Genomic DNA, 20,671 nt, shown 5'->3' with positions numbered 1-20,671 from the left:
TGTAGTAGCTTTGACGCGTCATTGTACCTGTCAGAATTTGAGGTACGTACACTATAGATGTTTTCCTTAAGACCAGTTAAACCGCCCTTAGTGAGTGGTCCCAGTTGAAGTTTAAAGTGCTTTTCCTAAGTAAGTAGTGCGTAGAGACCGTGTCCTCCACCGACTGATCGTAATAGTATGAACGTGAGTTGGTAATCATGTAGCAAGGGCGAATCAACCTGAGGAAATTCGTCAAATTAGAACACGTTTGTTCTTGACTTTGAAGTAAATCAAACCGAATAGGGGATGATATGCAAAGCCTCTTACTGACAGGCTACCTGGTGTAAGCGCTTTTCTGTTACACCTTTAGAAACTAAACAAGCGTATTCCTAATGACTAGGCCTCACGGAGACTTGTTCCCTCCATCACTTTCTCCAACACTATAACAATCATTAATTTTCTAAATTCTTTGTTTGCTAAGGTCACAGATTTGTTTCTAACACCTGAGAAGTGACCAAACTATTTTCGACTTCTTTATACTGGATGCTCCACTCAGTCCGGCTGTCACTTACTGGGAGAGTCTTGATACCTGATACAATCAAAATACAACTGTGATTCAATCATGGATCACATTTTTGGTAACGAGAATTGTTGTTATTTTGGCTTCCGCGCCGAAATTGATTGCAGGCACGCATTTGATGAAGACCAGGTCATTCAGCTGAGAACGAGCTGACGCACCAACGCCGGATAGGCCGCTAAATGCGATATGAATACGCTACAATTCACATAGGGGTCAAGCGAAAATTCACCACTGTGAACCCAAGACACTAGTCAACTGAGCTAAGCGAGTGCGGCACTTTATCGAAAGAACAGAGCCTACAGAACACAGTGAACAGCCTGATATCCGGTAACCGATTAACCATTATGCATGTGTGCGGCAGTTTAGAGATCCCAGGGTATAAAAAAGAGAAAACTGGATTCCAAAGTCTCAATATTGCCCATTGCGGTTCAAATCCATGATCATAAGAAGAGGTCAAGGAAAAATCACTGGGAAATAATCCGATCAACAAAGTGGGACCTGAATGCGTGTACAGTTCAGCGAGGCGGGTATAGCAGAAGTTCCTATCTCGTGAAGATACTCAAACTTGAAAACCGACCCAAATGAACGGAAAACGGCTAAACGGAACGGTAATTTTTCACAGAGGGTTGCAGAAACCAACCAAATATAAGACTCTGATTGAAGCGAATCTTATTAAAAGATTCTAGAGCGCTGGGATGAGAGATCCAATGTAAAAAATATTGCAAGTTTGTTCCCTGATGAATTACTGTGGTTGTCCATTCGAATTTGCACCGAAATCAAAGCTGGATGGGATCGTGGGATGGAAAACATAGCCGCCAGCTTGTTCAATCATCTTTGACTCTACAAGTGAAGAAGTGTCAACGTGAAGATAGCAAATTGAAAGGATGAACGCAGTAATTCCTCCTAGAAACGAACACTGAAAAAATGAACCAAGTCGGTAAGTCGAAATGGCGGTGCGCAGCTACCTAGCCCACCTCCCCAAATCATCAGTGAACGAAACTACGACAGTAAGAACAACTGTACGGAAAGTACGTACAGCTGAAGAATATCCCATTTATTAACAGTATTCACCTAAGTGTCCCACACAATGGGGAATTATTGTCCCCAGCAATTACGCCTAGAAGCGGTGGGGGGGGGGCGATTAAATAGACCTGTCACTGACAGCCTCACTGGCTAAACTCGTCCAGATCCATGAAGTTGACTACTTGCAAACTCACCGAACTATTGTGGAGGAGCGGTCATATGACCACAGGAAACTGGAGTTTGCAGATGAAAAATGAGATAAATTGTTCGTATACCTTGGTATTGAAAATACCAACATATATCAAATGCAAGGGAGAGAGAAAATGATTCACCTCATGTGTATTATTTCAAACACATGCACCAAGATGTTTGGTCCCTAGTTTAGTAAAGTTCGAAGCCATCTTGAATGTTACAAATATCGGGCCTAAGCTGGAGTGGTTGAGGTGTGGACGTTGAATTCGACCCACGGACCTCTGGGTCAGTAAGTTGGCGCCATAGCCACTGAGACACCTCGAACACACCCAGCTGGAATGGGAGAACTCGCCTAAATCACTCCAAAGACACTAATGAATCACAACTACTGTAAACAGACTGGATAGTATCGTGGTGTGGCGGGTTGTGCGACTGTGACCCAGCGAGCTAAGGTAAGTCCAACATTCAGAGCTCCTTACTTTACGCTGACTAGTTGATGGGGGCCTGGATCGCTCAGGTTGGGTGTTGGAACATGTACAGTGACTTGATCCTTAGAAATTTGTATTGCTGTGGCAGTATGACGGCTCGAACCAACGGCGCTGTGGTCTGATCTTTGAGCCAACTGCTTTGGTCAAGAGGCCTGGTCACTCATCTTCTAACCTAGACGCCTCGATAACACCCCAGTTCGCGTACAGCCTTTAAATTCCCGTGAAAAAATGTTTTCACGCCACAACGGTCATTCCATATTGCTATCGGCCGGGTAGGCTTACGCACTGCATACAGCAGAGCGCGGAATTCCAGGCGCGCGAGTGCTGAACCTTTCTTTCTTACACTTTCACAGTCCACGTTCTTCCTTATCCCATCTCACTGCAAACACTTATTCAGCACTTCCAATCCATAGGACTGATAGAAATAAACTTTGAATCAGCCTTAGCGATAGTTTTGTGCAGCTGTTGTCAGTAATAACTCCAAATACCTCCAATTTTCAACCCTGAAAGGTGGTTCTGAGACGTATTCAGGTGTGTGACCACCGATTTCTCAGAACTGTAGCTGAAGTCGGCTGAAACCAAAGAATCCGCAATGTGGCCAGCAAAGGAGCCTTCACTGAAGCACACGGTATTTCACTGAAGAAAAGTATTGAGAGCTGCGAACTGTGGCTGGACTGTGTCACATAAGAAGTTATCGTCAGCTGAGAAGACCGTTGTCATCTGTGCATGATTCGGAGTGGCGCAAAACAAGAGGGGGAAGGTACGTGACTGGGCGGAAGGAAGTGAAAAGTTGGGGTGGTGTTGGTGCTGTCAGTTTCTATTCAGTTTGCTTAAATGAGTGTTGGAGGTGTATGCACCAAGGATGTTTGCGGCAGGATAGCCCTAGGTTTTCTTCCTATTTTTCCTTCTATTACAGGACTTCATTCAAATAAATTACCCTAGTTGTGGAGCAGTGAAACACCAGAGTCCTCCTCTGGTGGTGCCATCAGGGATGATTGCGATTGTGAAAGCCGGTTCACTTAGCTGATTTAAATGTGCGCTGTCTGAAGCAAGGGGGACAACCGGCTGCCCATGTAAGCTGCCTCCAAAAAACAAAAATTCAGGAAACAAGTAATTTCATTAAATCACTTGCCTCGTAGGTCCCTTCGGGCGGTGCCTCTCCGGTGAGACGAAGACCGCTGTGGCTGGACAGTCCAGCGTTGATAACCTGTTGAGTCACTGAGCTCAAACAGCCGTGCTTGATTGAGTACTCCTTGGTAGTCGTCTTTGCGCGGTTCGTTTGGCTACCTTTATACGAAACGACAGTGAAAACCATCGCTTCATGTCTGTTGTATCTGAGTACGCCTCAGTGGACCGTAGCTCCGAGCCTGCGAAAGACTCGTGAGCACCGAAAGAGATTTCCACCGGGTAGAGGCTACACCAATCACAGCTTCAGAACCTACCCAGCGTTAGAGTAGCGCCATATGCGCAGACGAAACACAAACCTGATGTTCCATAACTGTTGGGATCCTCTCGATTCCGTCGAAAGATCAGTGCTCCCAAGACGCTTTCCCCACATGGATGTCTCAGAAACTCAAGAACATAATACTGTCCTTAGGTTTGCATACTTCCGGCCGTTCGAACGTGTATGAGAAGCTCCTTAAAAGCTTCACTAAAAAAGTGACGTTCAGCCATTGAAGTCAGCCTAATCTTTGAAGACCAACATTAAGCACCAGAACTGTTGAATGAACTAACCATCCTCAAGCTATCGTTCGGCATAAGAAGTGAACCTAAAAGGGTAATTTAAGGCTCATGTGCAGTCCCTGGACGTGGTCCTTGCATTTCAAAAAGAAGTAATCGATGTTGTGGGGAGTTCCATAGAGAGGTGCCTAGCTGACATTCCACTCGAGAGAAACACGAGGTCTGGAGTACTGCCAGGTTTCCCAAGCCTAGACAGGGGAATTCGAGATGCAGAAATCTTGTTGGAACCACGGACCTTTCGGTTAGAGAAATCGCGCTGTAACCACTGAGCCATCTCATCCAAGGGGAGTTTGATAATTCGGTCGTTGTGCTCTGACTGAAGTGTTTGAAACCACTAAGACCCGAATCTCGTGCCAATTTGCGAAATCTGCGGCGTCAAGAAGGTATACGATTAAGTTTATGCGATCCAATGTACCAGAAAGGGTTTTTTGTTCGTGTATGTTTGTGAGACACGCTGAATGATCTGAAGCGCCTCCAAGTTTTTGACCGGCAGTATCACGGAAGCCTTGATGGTATTCGATGGGGTAGGCGGATTTGCGGCGGGTGACTAGCAAAGGCGCTTGGCTATGCATCAGGTAATTCAACAGCGAAAAAAAAACAACCGCCACCAACTTCGATGACATGATCACGTGATCCGTATGCCCAATCGTTTAGTGAGGTTACTGCTGTTCTTTACCTCTTCCTGCGAATGGCACAAAGTGCACACAAAACGGTAAGAGAGATTAGACAGATTGATGCAGCACTGCTCCGGTCCCTCAATTCGCCCGGTTGGAAATGGTGCAAGATGGAACCGATCGATGGCGTTCAGTATTGTCAGTACTTCTAGAAGTTTCCTGATTGTGTCTGGAGGTGTACGTGCCCCGGAATGTTCGCAGGACCACTACCAGGCCACGCTTTATTTCCAGTTTAAGACTTTAAATGAGAGCAAATTTTGTATTCGTATGGCTGTAAAGCGTCAGCGTCAACAAGGAAATTGCTGGATGTCTTCTATTGCATAAACAAACACCTCGTTACAGATCCGTCGATACCACCCGATATCAGAAAGGCTTCCGGGAAACCTGAAATTAGAAACCTGAAGACTCCTCGAGTCAGCTTCCAGAGACCATCTCGCAACCATATAACAGTATTTAGTGTAGTCTAGTGCATGCGGAACGAGAAATCCACCAATATGCCATTATGAAGCGACAGGTGGCACCAGTTGGACTATTTCGGAATTTCGAGCACTGACTTCACTAAACACACTTTCGTCTGCGGTAATATAACTGCCGAGGAATGTAAAACTTCCCACAAGCTCCAGAGCTTCTCCCTGAATTCCAAGAGGCATTTTTGGAGGCCGAACATTCCGAAGCATGACTTGGCACTGTGCAGTTGCAAGGCACGTACCAAAAGATGGTGGATGTAGCGAAACCAACAGCGTCAAATGAAGATGAGCATATATCGATATGAACGGGCGATGCGATTGATCTTCCAGTCTTAGTCTTAACATTACGTAGCTGGTTAACTTTAGATGGAGATGGTCGGTGTCAAATGTACGTTTGACAACCTAGTTAACTTCTATGAAAATAAGCGAATGCTAAAATCACTTCTGTAGGAGAGTCTCCCATCCTTGACATCTGACTTGGCGTCACTGGTGTGGACGGCCTCCACAGTGTTCGCTGGTGTGGGCCAGGGACCTCCGGCAGACGCTTTCGAATGCTATGAACACGGCTTCTACCACCTTCCTTCAATAGTCATCCAGGGAGTGAACATGTGTTGAAAGTTTGTGTTCGCTAGATACAAATGACGCTCGGTGCATATAGTTGAAGATGCCCTTCACTATCTGTGTGGAGAACCTCAACCGGGACCGACTGTCAAGATGGGCTCCCACCAGATACAGTTCGCCAACTGAGCATTCACATTGTCTGTCGGAACCGCTGACCAGAACAACCGTGACACATCCCGATAGGAGCTATCTTTCTCACACTCGGAGCTGCTACCTGTCGGAACGTATGCTGACAAATAAAAGCTGTTCAGCGCAACGAGACGCATCGGTCTTAGTTGTGCCAATCAAACGTACAGCCTTAAGGAGACTAATTAGTGGAATTTAGTTCGGTGGATCGTAGTAAGCCCTAGGGCTGAGGGAACTTCTTGTGGCAAATCACAACACAGTCCTACCCACTTGGCCGCAGGAATTCTGGCTCGGATCGAGGGTGCAGTGGGCGAGGAGTTCATGTCTGACTCTTGCTGCTGCTGTGCACAGCACAAGATTACGGAGCCGCATTGGGATCACGATAAGGTTTAATTGTTTTTGACCATATTAGATAACATCCTGGAAGCCATGGTCAACTGTTTGGCGACCAGTTTGCGGTTTTACGACCAACCTTTTCTACAGAGAACTGGTCGTGGGGGAATACCGTACAAAATTGGGTTTTAGTTGTACGAACTAGTCCTCTGTGATGTACTGTTCCTCAAGAAAGACTACTGACCACTGTTTGTTCTTCTAAGCTTTCCAACTCGCTTATTGCAATATAGAACAACTGGAATCTAATCATATCCGGCAAAATGATATACATCTTCGAATAATAGTCCAGGCACCTTCGTAATGCCGTAACATCACCTTTATCTGGTCTGGGAATAATCAGATTTTTGATGTTTCTCAACCGTCCAGTGGGAAAGCCGAGTGGCGACGAGACGTGCTTTTGTTTCCAAATCTGTCTGTCTGATCGGGCAAAATGATCTCGTTTTCGTTCATAGTTTTTTTTAATGAAGGCTTTCATATCTAACCGATCATCACCAGAATTGCAAACACAAAATGTCACTTCTACCGATGAATCAGGTAAATTGTGATCTCCAACGTAAAATCAGAAAACTTGTACACACCCACCAGAATCTGTTGAAAAGTATGATAGTAGAGAAGATTCAAAGTTTACTTCTCTCGTTTTGTTACATATTTTTACGGCGTTCGCCAAACTACTGGCTTATATGGGGCTTCAAAGCAGGTTGTGCCTAGGTACTTTTTGTATCAGAGTACCATAATGTTTCTGTGGTTTCTAAATGGTTTGGTACTCGTCGCTTTATACAGAAGACGTAAGGACTAGAGATTTGCAGTAGACTCTATATCAGAGACGTTGAATCTGGATTGTATCTTTCAGTCTCCGCCAGTTACGGACAGTAGTTGACGGACTCAAGATATCCAGATTGGTCAACTGCCTATTCTTGTTGTAAAATAAGCACCTTTAAAGTCGTTCAGGTGTGACACCTGACATGCCAACGGGAGGCAAGAGGGCTGAGATACTACCAGGTTGCCTAGACAGGAGTAGAGATGCCGACGTTGGGTTCGATCCACGGACCTTGCGGTCCATAACCTGGCGCCTTAACTATTGAAGTTTATCGTGCTTAATAAGCACCCTTAGATGACCGCGGATAAAAAACCGTCTGTGCAAATTCAGATACAAAGCTGTTGCTGAGGTGGATGACTACGCTTTGAGATTAGTTCATTCTACACTTTTAAATGTACGGAAAACAAGTTGACGACAATTCCAGAAAATCAGGCCAGCGTCAGGTCTGTAGGAACCAGGATGCGGCGCACACCATCCTGTGGATCCCAACAAATGAGAGTCAATCGAGCGACTTGGATTTACGGAAAACTAACCTTTTTGTTGAATGCACTTCAGGGCCATACTGACAACCTCTTTCAGTTCCGTTTGCTGTTCACTTGTCAGGCTACCAATGAGTTGACCGTACCAGGATGGATCTGTACGCTCCAAATCGGTCATAATTCGATAGAACGTTACATATTCGTCCATATCACACTCAGGTTTGTCTAATTCGGTTTCGAAGGCTTCAAGGATGGTTTCCTCATCGTCGTCATCATCGCCGGTATCTGAGCTGTCGTCCTCCTCCTCCTAAGTTGAAAAAAAAAACAGAAAAATAAGAATGAAATCAAGATAGGTGAAGACACTAGAAAACTGCACACAATGGACAAATGAGACGAATAAGTTGGTTACTTACCGCAGCCTCCAGCATCTCCATGTACGAGGCGCCCTCCTCGTCAACCTCGTCTTCATCGCTACCTAGAGCCTTGTCTTCCAAATCTTCATCCTCTTCATCTGATTCATCTGCGGGAAACGCAAATATTTCCTATGTCCAGATGTATGCCTCAAGAATACTTTCTCGAAAAGACAAAAGTCTATAGACGGTCACCCGCATGGTTCACAGATCATGAACAAAAAAGTCAAGTCAGAAAAGACCGAAATATAATTGTATCCCGACATGTCAAACAGCTCTAATGTGTACAAAACATACCACTTTCCGCTTGATTTTTCGCTTTCGTTGCGTAGGCCCGCTTAAGTCCATCAAATAAGACAAGCAACGTGGGGAGATAGTCCTTGGCCAATGCTTCAACGGCTTGAGGGCGCTGGTCGGCTGGTAAGGACAGCAGCAGGCACAGACCCAATACACATACCCGGCGATCATGTAATCTACAAGAGAAACAGGAAAAATATGAAAGGATGCAGGCGTTTAGGTGCATAGGTCAGAAAGATCAATGTGTATACCACCGGCAGAACCACGCAACACATTGGCGCGCTGAAAATTTGAGCGATAAACCTCACCGAGACTGACGGCAAAATAAATAATACGCACATGTTGCACTGTTAGGATGCACGAATAATCGCGTAAGATCAAGTGTAGTATAAAGCGTCAGCTATCCGGTAAACGGGATGACACGAGGTCGACCCCGTCCCTCCGCCTATAGTAGTTACACCTAGCATAACCTTACTCCAGTATACGAGTATGCGGAATTGACGTCTTATTGTCTACAAGCACAAGTGCAGGTTGGAAGTGAAAAAGTGGAATCTTAGAAAAAGTCCACGACGCAGGAGAAAAAAACAAGGTAAGGGTAGTTAACCCTCCTGAAAAGTATCACATAAATATGGCTGCGTAGGTTCCAAAAAAATTGGGTTAGTCGCAGCTTTTTTGTGTTGCCTACTGCCACAATATACTATGTCTCATTTTAGCCACGACTCGACCGGTAAACGACTAACGCTAGTCAGGCACTCCCAATTAGCACGTTCATCACTGGAAAAAAGTATGTGCGATATCATATAGGGTTTCCTACTATAAACGTCTTTGAAGAGGATGAAAGCAGGGACCATCGGAAAACAGTATGGGATGGCACTATTCAGGCACTTGACGCAACTGAAAGAGGTGCATAACGCACCTTTCTCTACCTATCCACATACATAGTCGGGGTAGTCATATTATGGAGGCCGAAACCTGAATCAACCAACCAACCCACCGCTACGGCACTACTAGGCTCCACAATAACGCACTGATGATGTCACCTCGATTGGTGATGAAACGTTTGCAATAAAATTGCCCAGCTCAGCGAACAAGCCAACGACCACCATGAATCATAATCATTCAGTCGTGGTCATCATCATCAGTCGTGATGCTCTTCCGCTGCACAGCTACCATGCAACTCTAAGGGAACACAATAGCTGAGATGGTGTCGGGATGCCTTAGCACAGACAATTGCTCTGGAAAAACAAGATTTCGATATAGAACCGCAGATCGTCAGGTTAGCAGTTTCGCCCTGGAGTTATCTGGAGGTCAGCAGCTGAATCACGATAGGCTTAATTCAAAATTCCTCGCAGCACCACAATCAAAATGCCTAAGCTGTCTGGACTGATACGGCGTCGTGAGGAAAGTTCGGATAGCTCTAACCGGAGAAAATCTGAAGACACACGGTAAACTCAAAAATACAGACTAGAGGCCAAAATTCAAGGCAGACGTGCAAAAACACTAGTCAAGTTTGTGTTGAGCTCAGCGATCCACAGGTTATACATTCCATTCAGGGGTGTAGACGGTTTTCGAAAAGCCCAGCCACACGAGGCATCTTATTCCTATTGGGGATCCTTCAGTGATTGTCACAGTCAGGTCACATATTATGCAGTAATTTTCCAATATCGCATGTACCCTGACCCCTAGTGTCTTCATGCATTCTTGGCCTGTTTCAAGCTGACGGTTAGTGTGCCTCGTAGCCGAAATGAACTATGTTGAGATAGAGGACACGCATAAAAGCCTGGAGATAGAAAGCAGAACCCAACTTACCCGAGGAAAACGTCGGTATCTTGCAGCCAGAGCTTCAAAAATTCAACCAGAACAGGTACTGAGGTGCCTGGCCACTGATGTTCTACCATAACTGGTAACACATCAGACGGAGCATACAGTAAGCCGGCAACTACAACCTTTAATGTGGAGAAAGGATGAATCGTTTACAAAAATGAGTCTCCATGGTGAACTACCTACATATTCGGCCGCAACAGGCCGTTTCCCTTAACTAATTAGCCATAAAATTCAATTAAATTATTCGACTCTGGCATAACCGCTACGCAACCTGAAAGGAACCACAAACGGTCATGACGATATGGAAAGATCAAACGCCAGGCACCATAAAAAAAGGTACTGAACGCGCCAGTTCTAATATCGGGCCCGAAATCTGGTCAATCAAAGGAATGAACTGGAGACGGAAAACTGAGGTTAAGCAAGCTTATCCTTCTTTAAGGATGAGGAAACAGTAGTCTCCAATAGCAGAACCGGGTTTAATTTTAGCAGAGTGAGAACAGCGAATAGGGCCACGAAAACATGGGGGCGAAAGAGAAACTGGTGCGTCCAACACCGAACATTATTACCAGCGTTTGTTAACTGTCCCACTAATACTTCCAGTATAGGGCTGGAAGAGATAAATCACTGCTTTTTACATCTAACCTAGATATATATGAGGGCCAATGACAAGAAGTTTGTTGCCTTGATCACTCAGGACTCACTTGCATGCACATAACACGTAGTTCACTTGTGGTGATTGGACGTGTAAGACGCGTCAGGGCGAACTCAATGAATTTAGGAGCGTATTGGTTGATTTGGCCCCGATAATCAAGCAGTAACACTTCCAGTAGTTTGGCCGCATGTAGCTGAATCGTCTCATCCTGTTCATCTGACTGAATTATCTGTGGGAATGGAAATGCAGTGGGAGTAAGCTAGGTCAAGCACAGACAGTAGGTCGGAAAACAAACGTAACGCACGCGTAACGAAAAGTTCATCAGGGCTAAGAACATGAAATACTTCAGGATCAATGGGGAAAATACCAAGTGATTGCTATCGCTGGGACTAAGGCAACCCAATGCAAATCCAGGACTCAGCTACGAGTGCAAAGTGTAGGAATCACGGCAAAATTGTAGATTGCTCTCCTCTGTACTTTCGGCAAAACATGCTCAGAGCCTGAAAATCAAAATGCGCGCGGAAAACGTCGGCAAAATCTGCAAATTGAGAGGAACAAATCGCACAGTCAGCTTCATTTGAACACATCCGTCAAACAACAAACAAGTAATATGAATCGATCACATGTGCAGCAGTACAAGATAAACCGAGTGGCTTAGATAACAACTCACCTGAGAACACATTGTGGCGACGGTTTCAACTCGTTTCGGATCAGATATGAAAGCTGGACGATCAACGGTGATGAAATTGTGCAGGCAAGGCATCATCTCTAAAAAATAACGAAAAGTACGTCAGTTCTGTTCCAATTTCCCATAACTAAGTGATGCGGTCAGTCAATGGTCCAAAAACTGAAACGCGGAACGGTTTGCCAACTGAGAAAAACAGTACGTCAAACACAAGATTGTGGATAAAACCTACAGTAACCCAAGAAAGTATTGGTCCCTAGATGTGAAGATCGCTTAATACTGTTTCTCCGGTGGGCGATAAAACACTTTAATCATCTGTTAGGTATGGCTCTTAAAACCTCAGTAAAAATCAACTGCGAAAGTTTGCGTAAATAAGGTGAACTATAAACTGACAGCTAGAAATGTAAGCGAGAGAAAGGCACAAGACTAGATCGGAAACCGTGATTACACAGGAGACTTGTAAGAGGGAAATTCGACAAACCAGCAAGGCTGTGTTCAGAGGATAACCAGCAATACCAGTTGGTACCTTCTGGCTTCTACTCGTGGCGCCGAACAACCGGGACAGAACAAAAATGTTCGTACCTGAAAAGCAGTCACCAGAATCTTTTTGGAAGATACCGTAAAGCTGATCAAAAATCTGCCACATGAGCGGTGAAACTTTTGCTGTGGTCAGACAGCTTAGGAGATTGAGCGCCTCTTCGTAGAACATTGACAGGTCCCGCTCAAAGATGGTTTGTATTTGCTGCGCAACAATAGGTTCAAGCTGAGCTACCAGACCCTCGTGCTCCTCCGCTATCTGCAGCATTGATTCCATGTTGTCAAGAATGCTTGTGGCGACCATTGAGCGATATTCAAAGGCGTCTTCTGCATCACCACGTTCATCGGCTTTCTCCGAAAATCCATTTTCACCTGTTTGGACTAGCTGCATGAAGGTGAGACACTAGAAAAAAAACGGACTGAATGAGCTTCAAACGACAGGACCACCAAGTACAAACTGGACACATGATGCATAACAATGGTCGTAAACACAACGCGGTTGAGTGCGGCAAAAATAATTTTTGTCCCCATAAAGTATGAATATTGTACAAGGAATACCAAAAAGGATTGGCGAGAATAGGACAGACAGAAATCTTCAAACTCCTCGGTCAAATCACATTTTTAAACTTTGTATATATATATTATATATATATTGCAACATTTTCGATTTTGTGAAAATTCTGAACCGGATTCTGTTGTCCTGTTAATACTGTGTTGGAAGTCCTTAATTCAGACGTCTAACAACCGAAAACTTTCCACATCAAGGTCCAAACAAATAGACCACAAACGAAACTGTATCGGATAAGTTAGCATAAAACTTACCAAGTTCTGCATCAATTCCGCAGCAATAGGAACTATCTCCTTCTCAAAAGATAACATAATTCGCTCGATCACTTGGTTCAGATCATCGAATTCTGTTTCACGAAGTAACTTCAGCAACTCTACGGAATGAAAGAGAGTTGACGATAAGACAGACACCAAGGTTTCACGTTGAAAGCGTTGTTCATTTCTTAATTTGCCACGACAAAGCCCACAAGGTTGATGAAACCTGCTCAACAACTCGCTACCGATTTCGCCCCCATAAAGATTTTTGAGTAAGTGTAGTCCCTGCATTTTCGCCAACCTCATTTCCTGCAAGATTCAATTGGGCCTTCCAGGGAGACCACTTTGGTTTGCAATTGAGTCCTTAGTTCTACACAGATTCCATGAATCAAGTGAATTCATGCCGTCAGTCTAGCCCACCGGTTCTACAGTAAGCAGCAAGTAAACTGAACATTTGGCACAAAAGACACCTGACAGATATAATCATTGGGCAAAGATGGGGTGAATCGGATGTGAAGTTTTCCGGCAGCTGAAAAGGCAGAGCACCTACCCGGTAGACGAGAAATCAACAGCTCAAGTTCATATCATTTTGTTCAAACCGCCTGGGCAGCTCATTGTGGCCTTTACGCAACAGTCATCCGGCAATAAAAAGGGATATCAGGAAAAATCGGTTCATAACAGTGCATCATCCGCAGTGATTAGAAATGCCTAGCTTGTTATCGATGTTGGAAACAGTCGGGAGACGAGGCGTTTTCTTTTCTAGAGTTAAGTCAAATACTAACTGGAACATTGGATGGGTATCCTTTATATGCTGTTACTGGGAACTCAGGATGACAACTATGCAGTACTGCCGCAAATATGCCACGGACATAAGCACACCACCTCCAGCTAAGTTAAGCGAGTTCTTCGTTAGGCAGCACCGGTGAGCTGTTACTGTCTATAAGTTACGCGGCCCGAACCTACCATTCATTTTTCGACTCCAACTTGTCCGATTTAGGTGAGTTGGCGGTGCACTGAATTAGTTTCGTACTTCGCGTGGGTCGCACACTAATGGTGCACCAAATTATTGGAGACCGGCAAAGGCGATCGAATGGCTATTATGCAAAAACAGTGCACTTCAACTTAGGTTGGATCCAGTCCAACCGATAATTACAGGTGAAAAAATAAACTCACGGAGAATTAGATCCCTCAGATGCGGAGAAAGAACTTTGTGCGCTACAATGAAAAAATACAATAAATGACAGTCGGTTGTAAGTGAATAAAACGCTGTAAGTACAAACACTAAGTCTGGTACAAAAAGCTTTATTTTAAAAGCGGCACCAAAGGAAAACCGGTACTCACGGGAAAAAAGTTTGGTCAATAATGGATCATCATCATCAAAGACAGCAACAGATGCTGGGCGGAAGCTTTTACGCAATCTGAGGAAACACATTAGACGTCAGGCACTTGACTGAAAAGCGTGTCATGCATAAGCCCAAAATGGATAACCAGGCGACCCTATGGCGTAGAATGGCGGGCTGGTCGAAAGGACTTCCAGATGTGTAGACATGTTGAAATAATATATTTTGTCTCTTCGAAACAAACTTTCGTGTCGACCACAGCACCTAATAGTGCTATGTGATCGAAGATCCTCTCCAGGGAGTATTTATTTCACAGTCAGTATGCAAATAATGTTAACGATGGTTTGTTTTGATGAGACATGATCAAGGTAGTTATAAATTGAACAGGTTTCGTTCACTCACGAGTTCAGACGTTCACTATGTGATTCACCCGGATGAAAAAACCCGAGGGTTTTTTTTTACAAAGTTGAACACCACTAGAGTTGTTTGAGGCTGAAGATTCGTGCGAAGACAACCAATAGGACCTGAATTGACCATCTATTGCGTACACCTAACAGATTAAAATGTGGTTGTGGGCAACTGAATTGTTGTTCAACTTAAGATTTAACTGTCATCTTCAGTGCCTGACTTGTGATCAGTCCTTTTATTTCGATCGTCCTGGTTTGAACTGACTCCTCGAGTTCCCAGTGGTGGCTGTATCTTGTACTCAGTCACAGTCCGACCACCACGGTTTTCTTTAGAGTAGCCAAATGAAGCTTTAGCAGCTTAGGACCCGTGATAGTGACAGGTAAAAATCAAGGCGCATTAATGGTGTTGCTGTCAGTGATGGTCATGAACTGTCAATGACCAGAAGTAACAGACTGTCATGAACAGATACCTTCACAGAAATCCGTCGTTGAGTAGCACCTAGAGTGTGACTAGGAGTTTGCGATTTTATTAGGGGGTGGATATGAAATATAAAACGAATGTGGTTCAATAGCCGTTCAGCAGTTGTATTTGTCCTTGTTGAGCCACATCAAGCCGCAAATGCGCGGTTTGACATTTCCCCAGAAAAGCTATTCCTGCGCAGAACAAGTCGGGGTGGGTTTCGGTCTAGATTCTTGTTTGGCGGAACCCCCCATCAAAAGCGCTTTACTACTCACAGTTAGGGACTCTGATGACCGGGAAGCCCAGCCCACACGCAATTGGTCAGAAGATCTAAGTACTTGCGGAGCCGGCACCGAGGTGAGGATTATCCGAAAGTGAGGACCCAACAGTCAATCATGAGTCAGGGTCCGTCGAATGTTGGTTGCCAATGGCGCGTCCAAGTGTCCGAATTTCCAGAATGCTGTCGCCCCATACGCCAAAATACGAAGCGCTGTACGTATTCTTGACTTGGTTTTAGGTGTCTACCATAATCTGTGCACCCGCCGAAAAATGCCAGCTTGGGAGAATCATGTAGAGAACTGAGCTGAGGCATAACTGTTATGAAAATGATCCAGTAAGGGTGGCACTTTTGCATACATTCTGTATACTAAGGCTGATTGAAACATGGTCTACCGGCGTCAACTGGTTAAAAAGCACCAAGTGAAAGAATTACTGTAGAGAAAGTTACGCTATACTGCTATTTCCATTAATTCACTTTCACTTGTCATTTCAGCCTATACTGTGCTTATATGTTAAATAAAGCCTATCCTTAGGCGAAGTCTTCTCATTCTACTCAACGGATCAATAGTCGATTAACTAAGTCATTGACTCCCACTACAATTACAACCACCGATGTTGTTCCCGTTCACGTAGAACCGGCGCCAGCAATACGCACCTATCTCAGGGACTTGCGAAAAAGCCCTACAGTCAGAAGTAAAAGGCGTTTTTCGCGGAGTGAGAAATAACGTCAGTTGGTACACGAAAGGACGATGTATTGGATCCGGTTTGTTGGAGGCCTCGAAAGAAACCTTGGGCGCCTTCTGTCTGGATCTAGATCAAGCAAGTTGTCACTACCTAATCGGATCGCCTACCTATAATGTGTTTGCAGTTGGTGCGGTTGTCATGACCATCCATGACACCGTCACTTCGCATTAACCATACTTCGCCGTTATTTTTTGCTTGTGTACATCTATTCTTGGGCAAGTAAAGCGCTATTAATATTATACGCTATTTTGTCTTGTCCTCGGGATCAATTAGCATCTAGTCCCTATCTATAACAATGGTGGGCTCATGTCACACGGTGCTCGGGTACCGCAATGAACCTACGGGCTACACTCTCGCACTCGGTTCTTATGGTTGAGTCATGCCAGAAAAGTAAGAAGGCCGATGAGTCTTCGGTGGGATCCCAGTACGATTCTCCTTTAAGTAGGACCTCATCGACCGACAGTCCGAAGGCTGCTCAACTGCCTAGTCGCTATGTGGTGGATTGCGGTAAATTACCCTAAAACCGCTTTGTATCGCATCAGTAGGGCTGCCTGCCTGTTTAGATTGTCTTCCTCCTCATCCTCTTTTGCCCTACAGATAATTGCAGATCTTTTGGTTTGTCGTGTACTTCGAATCACTAAGTTAACCACACTCTCCAATGAACACTCCATTAGATCCGTTGGTTGTTTGGCTGCTTGCTGGTTGGAAGATAACCAACCTAAAAGTGCTCTGACTCTGAAGTACCAAATCTGTATGAGTGAACCTGTGTTGTACCGCGATCGCTCCCATTAGGCTATAATAACTATTAGGAAACTTTGCACGAATAGATCAAGTTGTCCAAAGGATATCATGTCATATTGTGCTCTCACCAATAACGGAGGAAATCTTTGCCGCTAAAACAGACCCAATAAGGGGATGAAAATGTATTTTTTTACTAGTGGTCCTTCTCAATGCACCAAGCCGCAGAAAACTGTCGAACTGACGGACAGGACTACCAGAGATGGTTCCGTGGTTAGCACTAGGAATTAATGGCTGGAATGCCCGTGATTCAAACTCAACCCCGGTATTTTGACTGCTTCCGTCTACGCTTGGGCAACCTGGCAGTGCCCATCCCCTAATGCTACCTTAGGGTGGATTGGTAGCTAGGCACAGGATGTGTGCTTCACCCGAACGATTTCATATACAGAATATTGCCACTAGGACTGATCGTAAATGCTCGAAATAGTGTAAATTGATGACGGGGTACCAACCTTGTTCTTGTGAGCGAATCAGCTCGGACAGGCATAGAGCCGCAAAGGCTCGGACCGGCAACTCCGGATCCATAAAAACCGCTTTACGTATTTCATCCACGACTTGAACCAATATATTTTGATCATTGAACTTGGCGTCCGCTAGTCTGCCTATGAGCCAACAGGCCCGAGCACGCCTATAGCCCTCCTGGGCGTGTAGCGTTGGAAGAACGTGGTTCACAAGGAATGGTTCCAGGTGCGTCTAGAAAATGGTAGTCAGTTAACGACAATTACTTTATATGCTTCTTTCTTCAGTAGCAGCTCTGCTATTGCCCCATACATATGTAGTACGGCGTCTTTCTCTGACGGGGAGCTGTCTGACGTTAGTATGTGCATACAAAAAGGCATGATATTATTCAGCACCCCACGCCGCTTTAAGCAAGCTTCTGCCAGCAAAGAGAACGCGGAGCTCGATGGATCTGACGGTCGCCCCCAGTCAGCTGAGAGCAACGATGAAAAAAGGATGAAACCTACATGCTGCATAACGGATATACTCGATCGGCTCATCTTGCCACAACTCTGCATCTTCTTCGGAGTGGGATAAGAGGGGGAAGATGACCTCCCGAACAAGAAGCAGGAAATCGTTCCGGAGTATCTTCCAGGCAAATGAATGGCCAAGTCTGGGGAACTCATACAACGCTGAAGGTACTTACGCAGCAGAAAAGTATTCTAATATCTGGCTTAAAACCGGTTTTGAAACGAAAGATTTCCGCCGGTACAATTCACATATTCCAAGCATTGCATTCAAATTGGCGGTAGAAAATGACTTCAGATACCACTCGGCGAATGGTTGGTGCTTCTTGCTGACAACGCCCGGACTCCCATACCTTCTCATCAAATTCAGTCAAATACGCGTTGCCTGACCTACCGCGTAAACAGTCTCAACAAAATTCTCACAGACCACTTCTTCGCTTTCCAAAAGGGGTGTGTTGGGTCAGACGTTTGTACGGAAAAGTCGGAAATGATCGTGCAGAAAACATCATTCCATGGACCCACAGCCTGAAAATAACAAAGAATTTCAATAGCAACTAACCTCTCTCTCCATAGCGTCAAGGGGAAAGTGAAAGTTGACGAACGCAAAGAAAATTTTCAAAATCAGTAACTGCAACATCAAGGATTCCTCAGTTTTTGTTGTGACGAGATTAGCAATCGCGGCGTGCAAGGTGGGCAAAAATTCCTTCATTATACTCGCAACCTTGTGCTTTCCATCACTTTTCTTGTACTCAAAGACCTTCACGAAAGAATAGAAAGATACGAGAGCCCCATGCCATTGGTTCTGATCTGATGTAGATAAGTAGTGTTTGACCTGGTCCGGAAATTCGGGAAACCGCGAAGGAAAGTCATGCTTTATTATTTTCGAGAGAGCAACCTTAAGCTGCGACCTAGAGAATATTATCAAACCAAAAAAGTGGCATACTGGAGAGGAAAAGGAGAGGCAACTACGGCAGCAACAATAGCGTTGCGGATCGCCTGGCGGTCTTGCTCATGTATGTTGAACGTCTCGGATTCCCCCGGTCTATCCGGATCTGGATCCTGCCACCACTCTGAAATATTATTTTTCAGGTACAGAGAGGCCGCCTGTCGTATGCTGACATCCAAGGAATTTTCCAAAACGATGTTGAGCAGAGTTGGGACAAAACCAATAATCTTGTGCATCTAGTATATTACTAGAATAAACGACTTAAAGACATGCCTCGTTCAGCAATTCCGCTGCTTTCGCCTGCTTATCCGGAAGTAGTGTGTCACCTAACGCCGAAATCACACGGTTCGGGTCCATCGCCGCGACAAACGTGCTGCAACACTGGGAGTGGTTTAGAACGCGCCAAAAAGTGGTGCATTCAAACACTGATAGTTCGGCTTTATAGAAGCTATCCAACAGGGCCCACAAAAGGGTAGGCGAGTTTCAGTCCCTCCAAGAGCTGACGACAATGTACATAAAAGAGATCAAGGTTCTCCAGGCATGCTTCGCAGCCAGTGGGTTTGAGTCTGGCAACCATGTTCATAGCTTCCAAGACAAGAAGCAGACAGGTATGCCGCAAAAGCACCTTCGGAGTCTTTGAGTCTCACCCTGCGTACAGTTAATAAGCCTTCCAACCGATGTGGCAGCAAGCTTATCAGCTCACACCTCCGGGCGCAGCAGAGATGGTGTTGAAGTGCCCATCCACAAACTGTCTGTCTTTTCAACAGTCCCCTTGCCCTGAGTAGCCGTCCAGAATTACACTTACAGAGACATGGCTCACGCCAGATGTCTCCCACGCAGAGATCTTGATAGAGGGCTACTTCATTTTTGAGCTGAGCTGAAAAGCGGGAGGGCAGGTCGGGTTGCTTTGTACTTACATGGGCCCATGCCCATCCCGATTGTCCTCTATGATACCATTTCGGCAAATTTCTGCGATGCACTGTGGATTCAAGTTCTGCTGCTGGAGGCCGATTCTCTTGTTCTCGGCCCTACCGTTGCCACTTTAGTCCACCAAAAAGATGATCGGTTTGTCTTACGAACCCTTGAGCAACTCTCTATTGATTTACCTTTTCAAACGTCGAGCTGGTGAGTAATTTTAACGCCTCAAGACCTCCTGGATGGGACTCCAGCGCATCAGGACTAGTGAAAACTTCGCATCAGCACTGACTAGCATGTCATCGCATCCAGATACCGCGCAGGTCATCTGCCATTTATGCTGAATGCGGCCATCAACAACGAGAGACACTTTGTTGATGAAGTTTTAATTAAAGCCCCACTGTGACACAGAGACCAATGAGCGCTGACGTCTGGTTTTATCTGCTTTTGGTCCAAGAATCTTGAACTATAGACGTTGATTTGGAACATCTGCCTTGTGGACTTGAGCAATCAAAGTTGAGATAAGCGTTAATGGGAAATTACACATAGCCATTTTCCGGAGAATTCACGAGATTGATACGACATTCGTCTCGAAACACATCGAGCCGCCGGATGAATCAATGCTACCTAAATGATTCAGGGTCTTCTTAAAAAGAGATCTTTACTATTTTTCCAAAATATAACTGCGAGGTACAAGTAGGACGGACTGGCGTTTCGTAAAATGCTCCCCAGGGGAACGGTCCAACCGTCCTACCCTCGAAAGGTAGAAACGGGGACCGCGCAAGTGACCCTAGAATAGTGTGTGAAGTTTGCAGAAAAGAATATGCAGGATAGTGTTCAGCTCCAGCTACTTTTTCACATTCACTATTATCTATAGATGACTACGAATGGTCTCCACCAAATATGGAGGAAGACATTTGCCAACTCTTGCGCAAGACAAACCTCTTCGGCGCGTTGAAGTCGGGCTAGGTCCGTTAGAGGATCCTGACGGAAAGGTCACTCACGCTGGCA

The 20,671-nt window shown here is 45.1% G+C and overlaps 1 protein-coding gene across 1 annotated transcript; it reads right to left on the bottom strand.

The window, feature by feature from the left end:
- Window positions 1-916: 916 nt before the first annotated feature.
- T265_03966 (hypothetical protein) lies at window positions 917-19,958 on the bottom strand (the record flags this gene model as incomplete). Its single annotated transcript, XM_009168573.1, has 19 exons — window positions 917-1,399; window positions 7,634-7,886; window positions 7,993-8,099; window positions 8,287-8,462; window positions 10,096-10,232; window positions 10,812-10,991; window positions 11,433-11,530; window positions 12,030-12,387; window positions 12,807-12,925; window positions 13,980-14,021; window positions 17,287-17,527; window positions 17,560-17,765; window positions 17,800-17,945; window positions 17,979-18,152; window positions 18,194-18,324; window positions 18,359-18,707; window positions 18,743-18,981; window positions 19,663-19,773; window positions 19,896-19,958. The coding sequence occupies 19 exons, from the start codon at window positions 19,956-19,958 to the stop codon at window positions 1,302-1,304; spliced, it is 3,228 nt and encodes a 1,075-aa protein (XP_009166837.1).
- Window positions 19,959-20,671: the final 713 nt, after the last annotated feature.

Source organism: Opisthorchis viverrini, assembly GCF_000715545.1.
Source record: "Opisthorchis viverrini unplaced genomic scaffold opera_v5_61, whole genome shotgun sequence".
In the NCBI taxonomy this organism is placed as follows: Eukaryota; Metazoa; Platyhelminthes; class Trematoda; order Opisthorchiida; family Opisthorchiidae; genus Opisthorchis; species Opisthorchis viverrini.
This window is presented reverse-complemented; position numbering and strand designations above follow the sequence as displayed.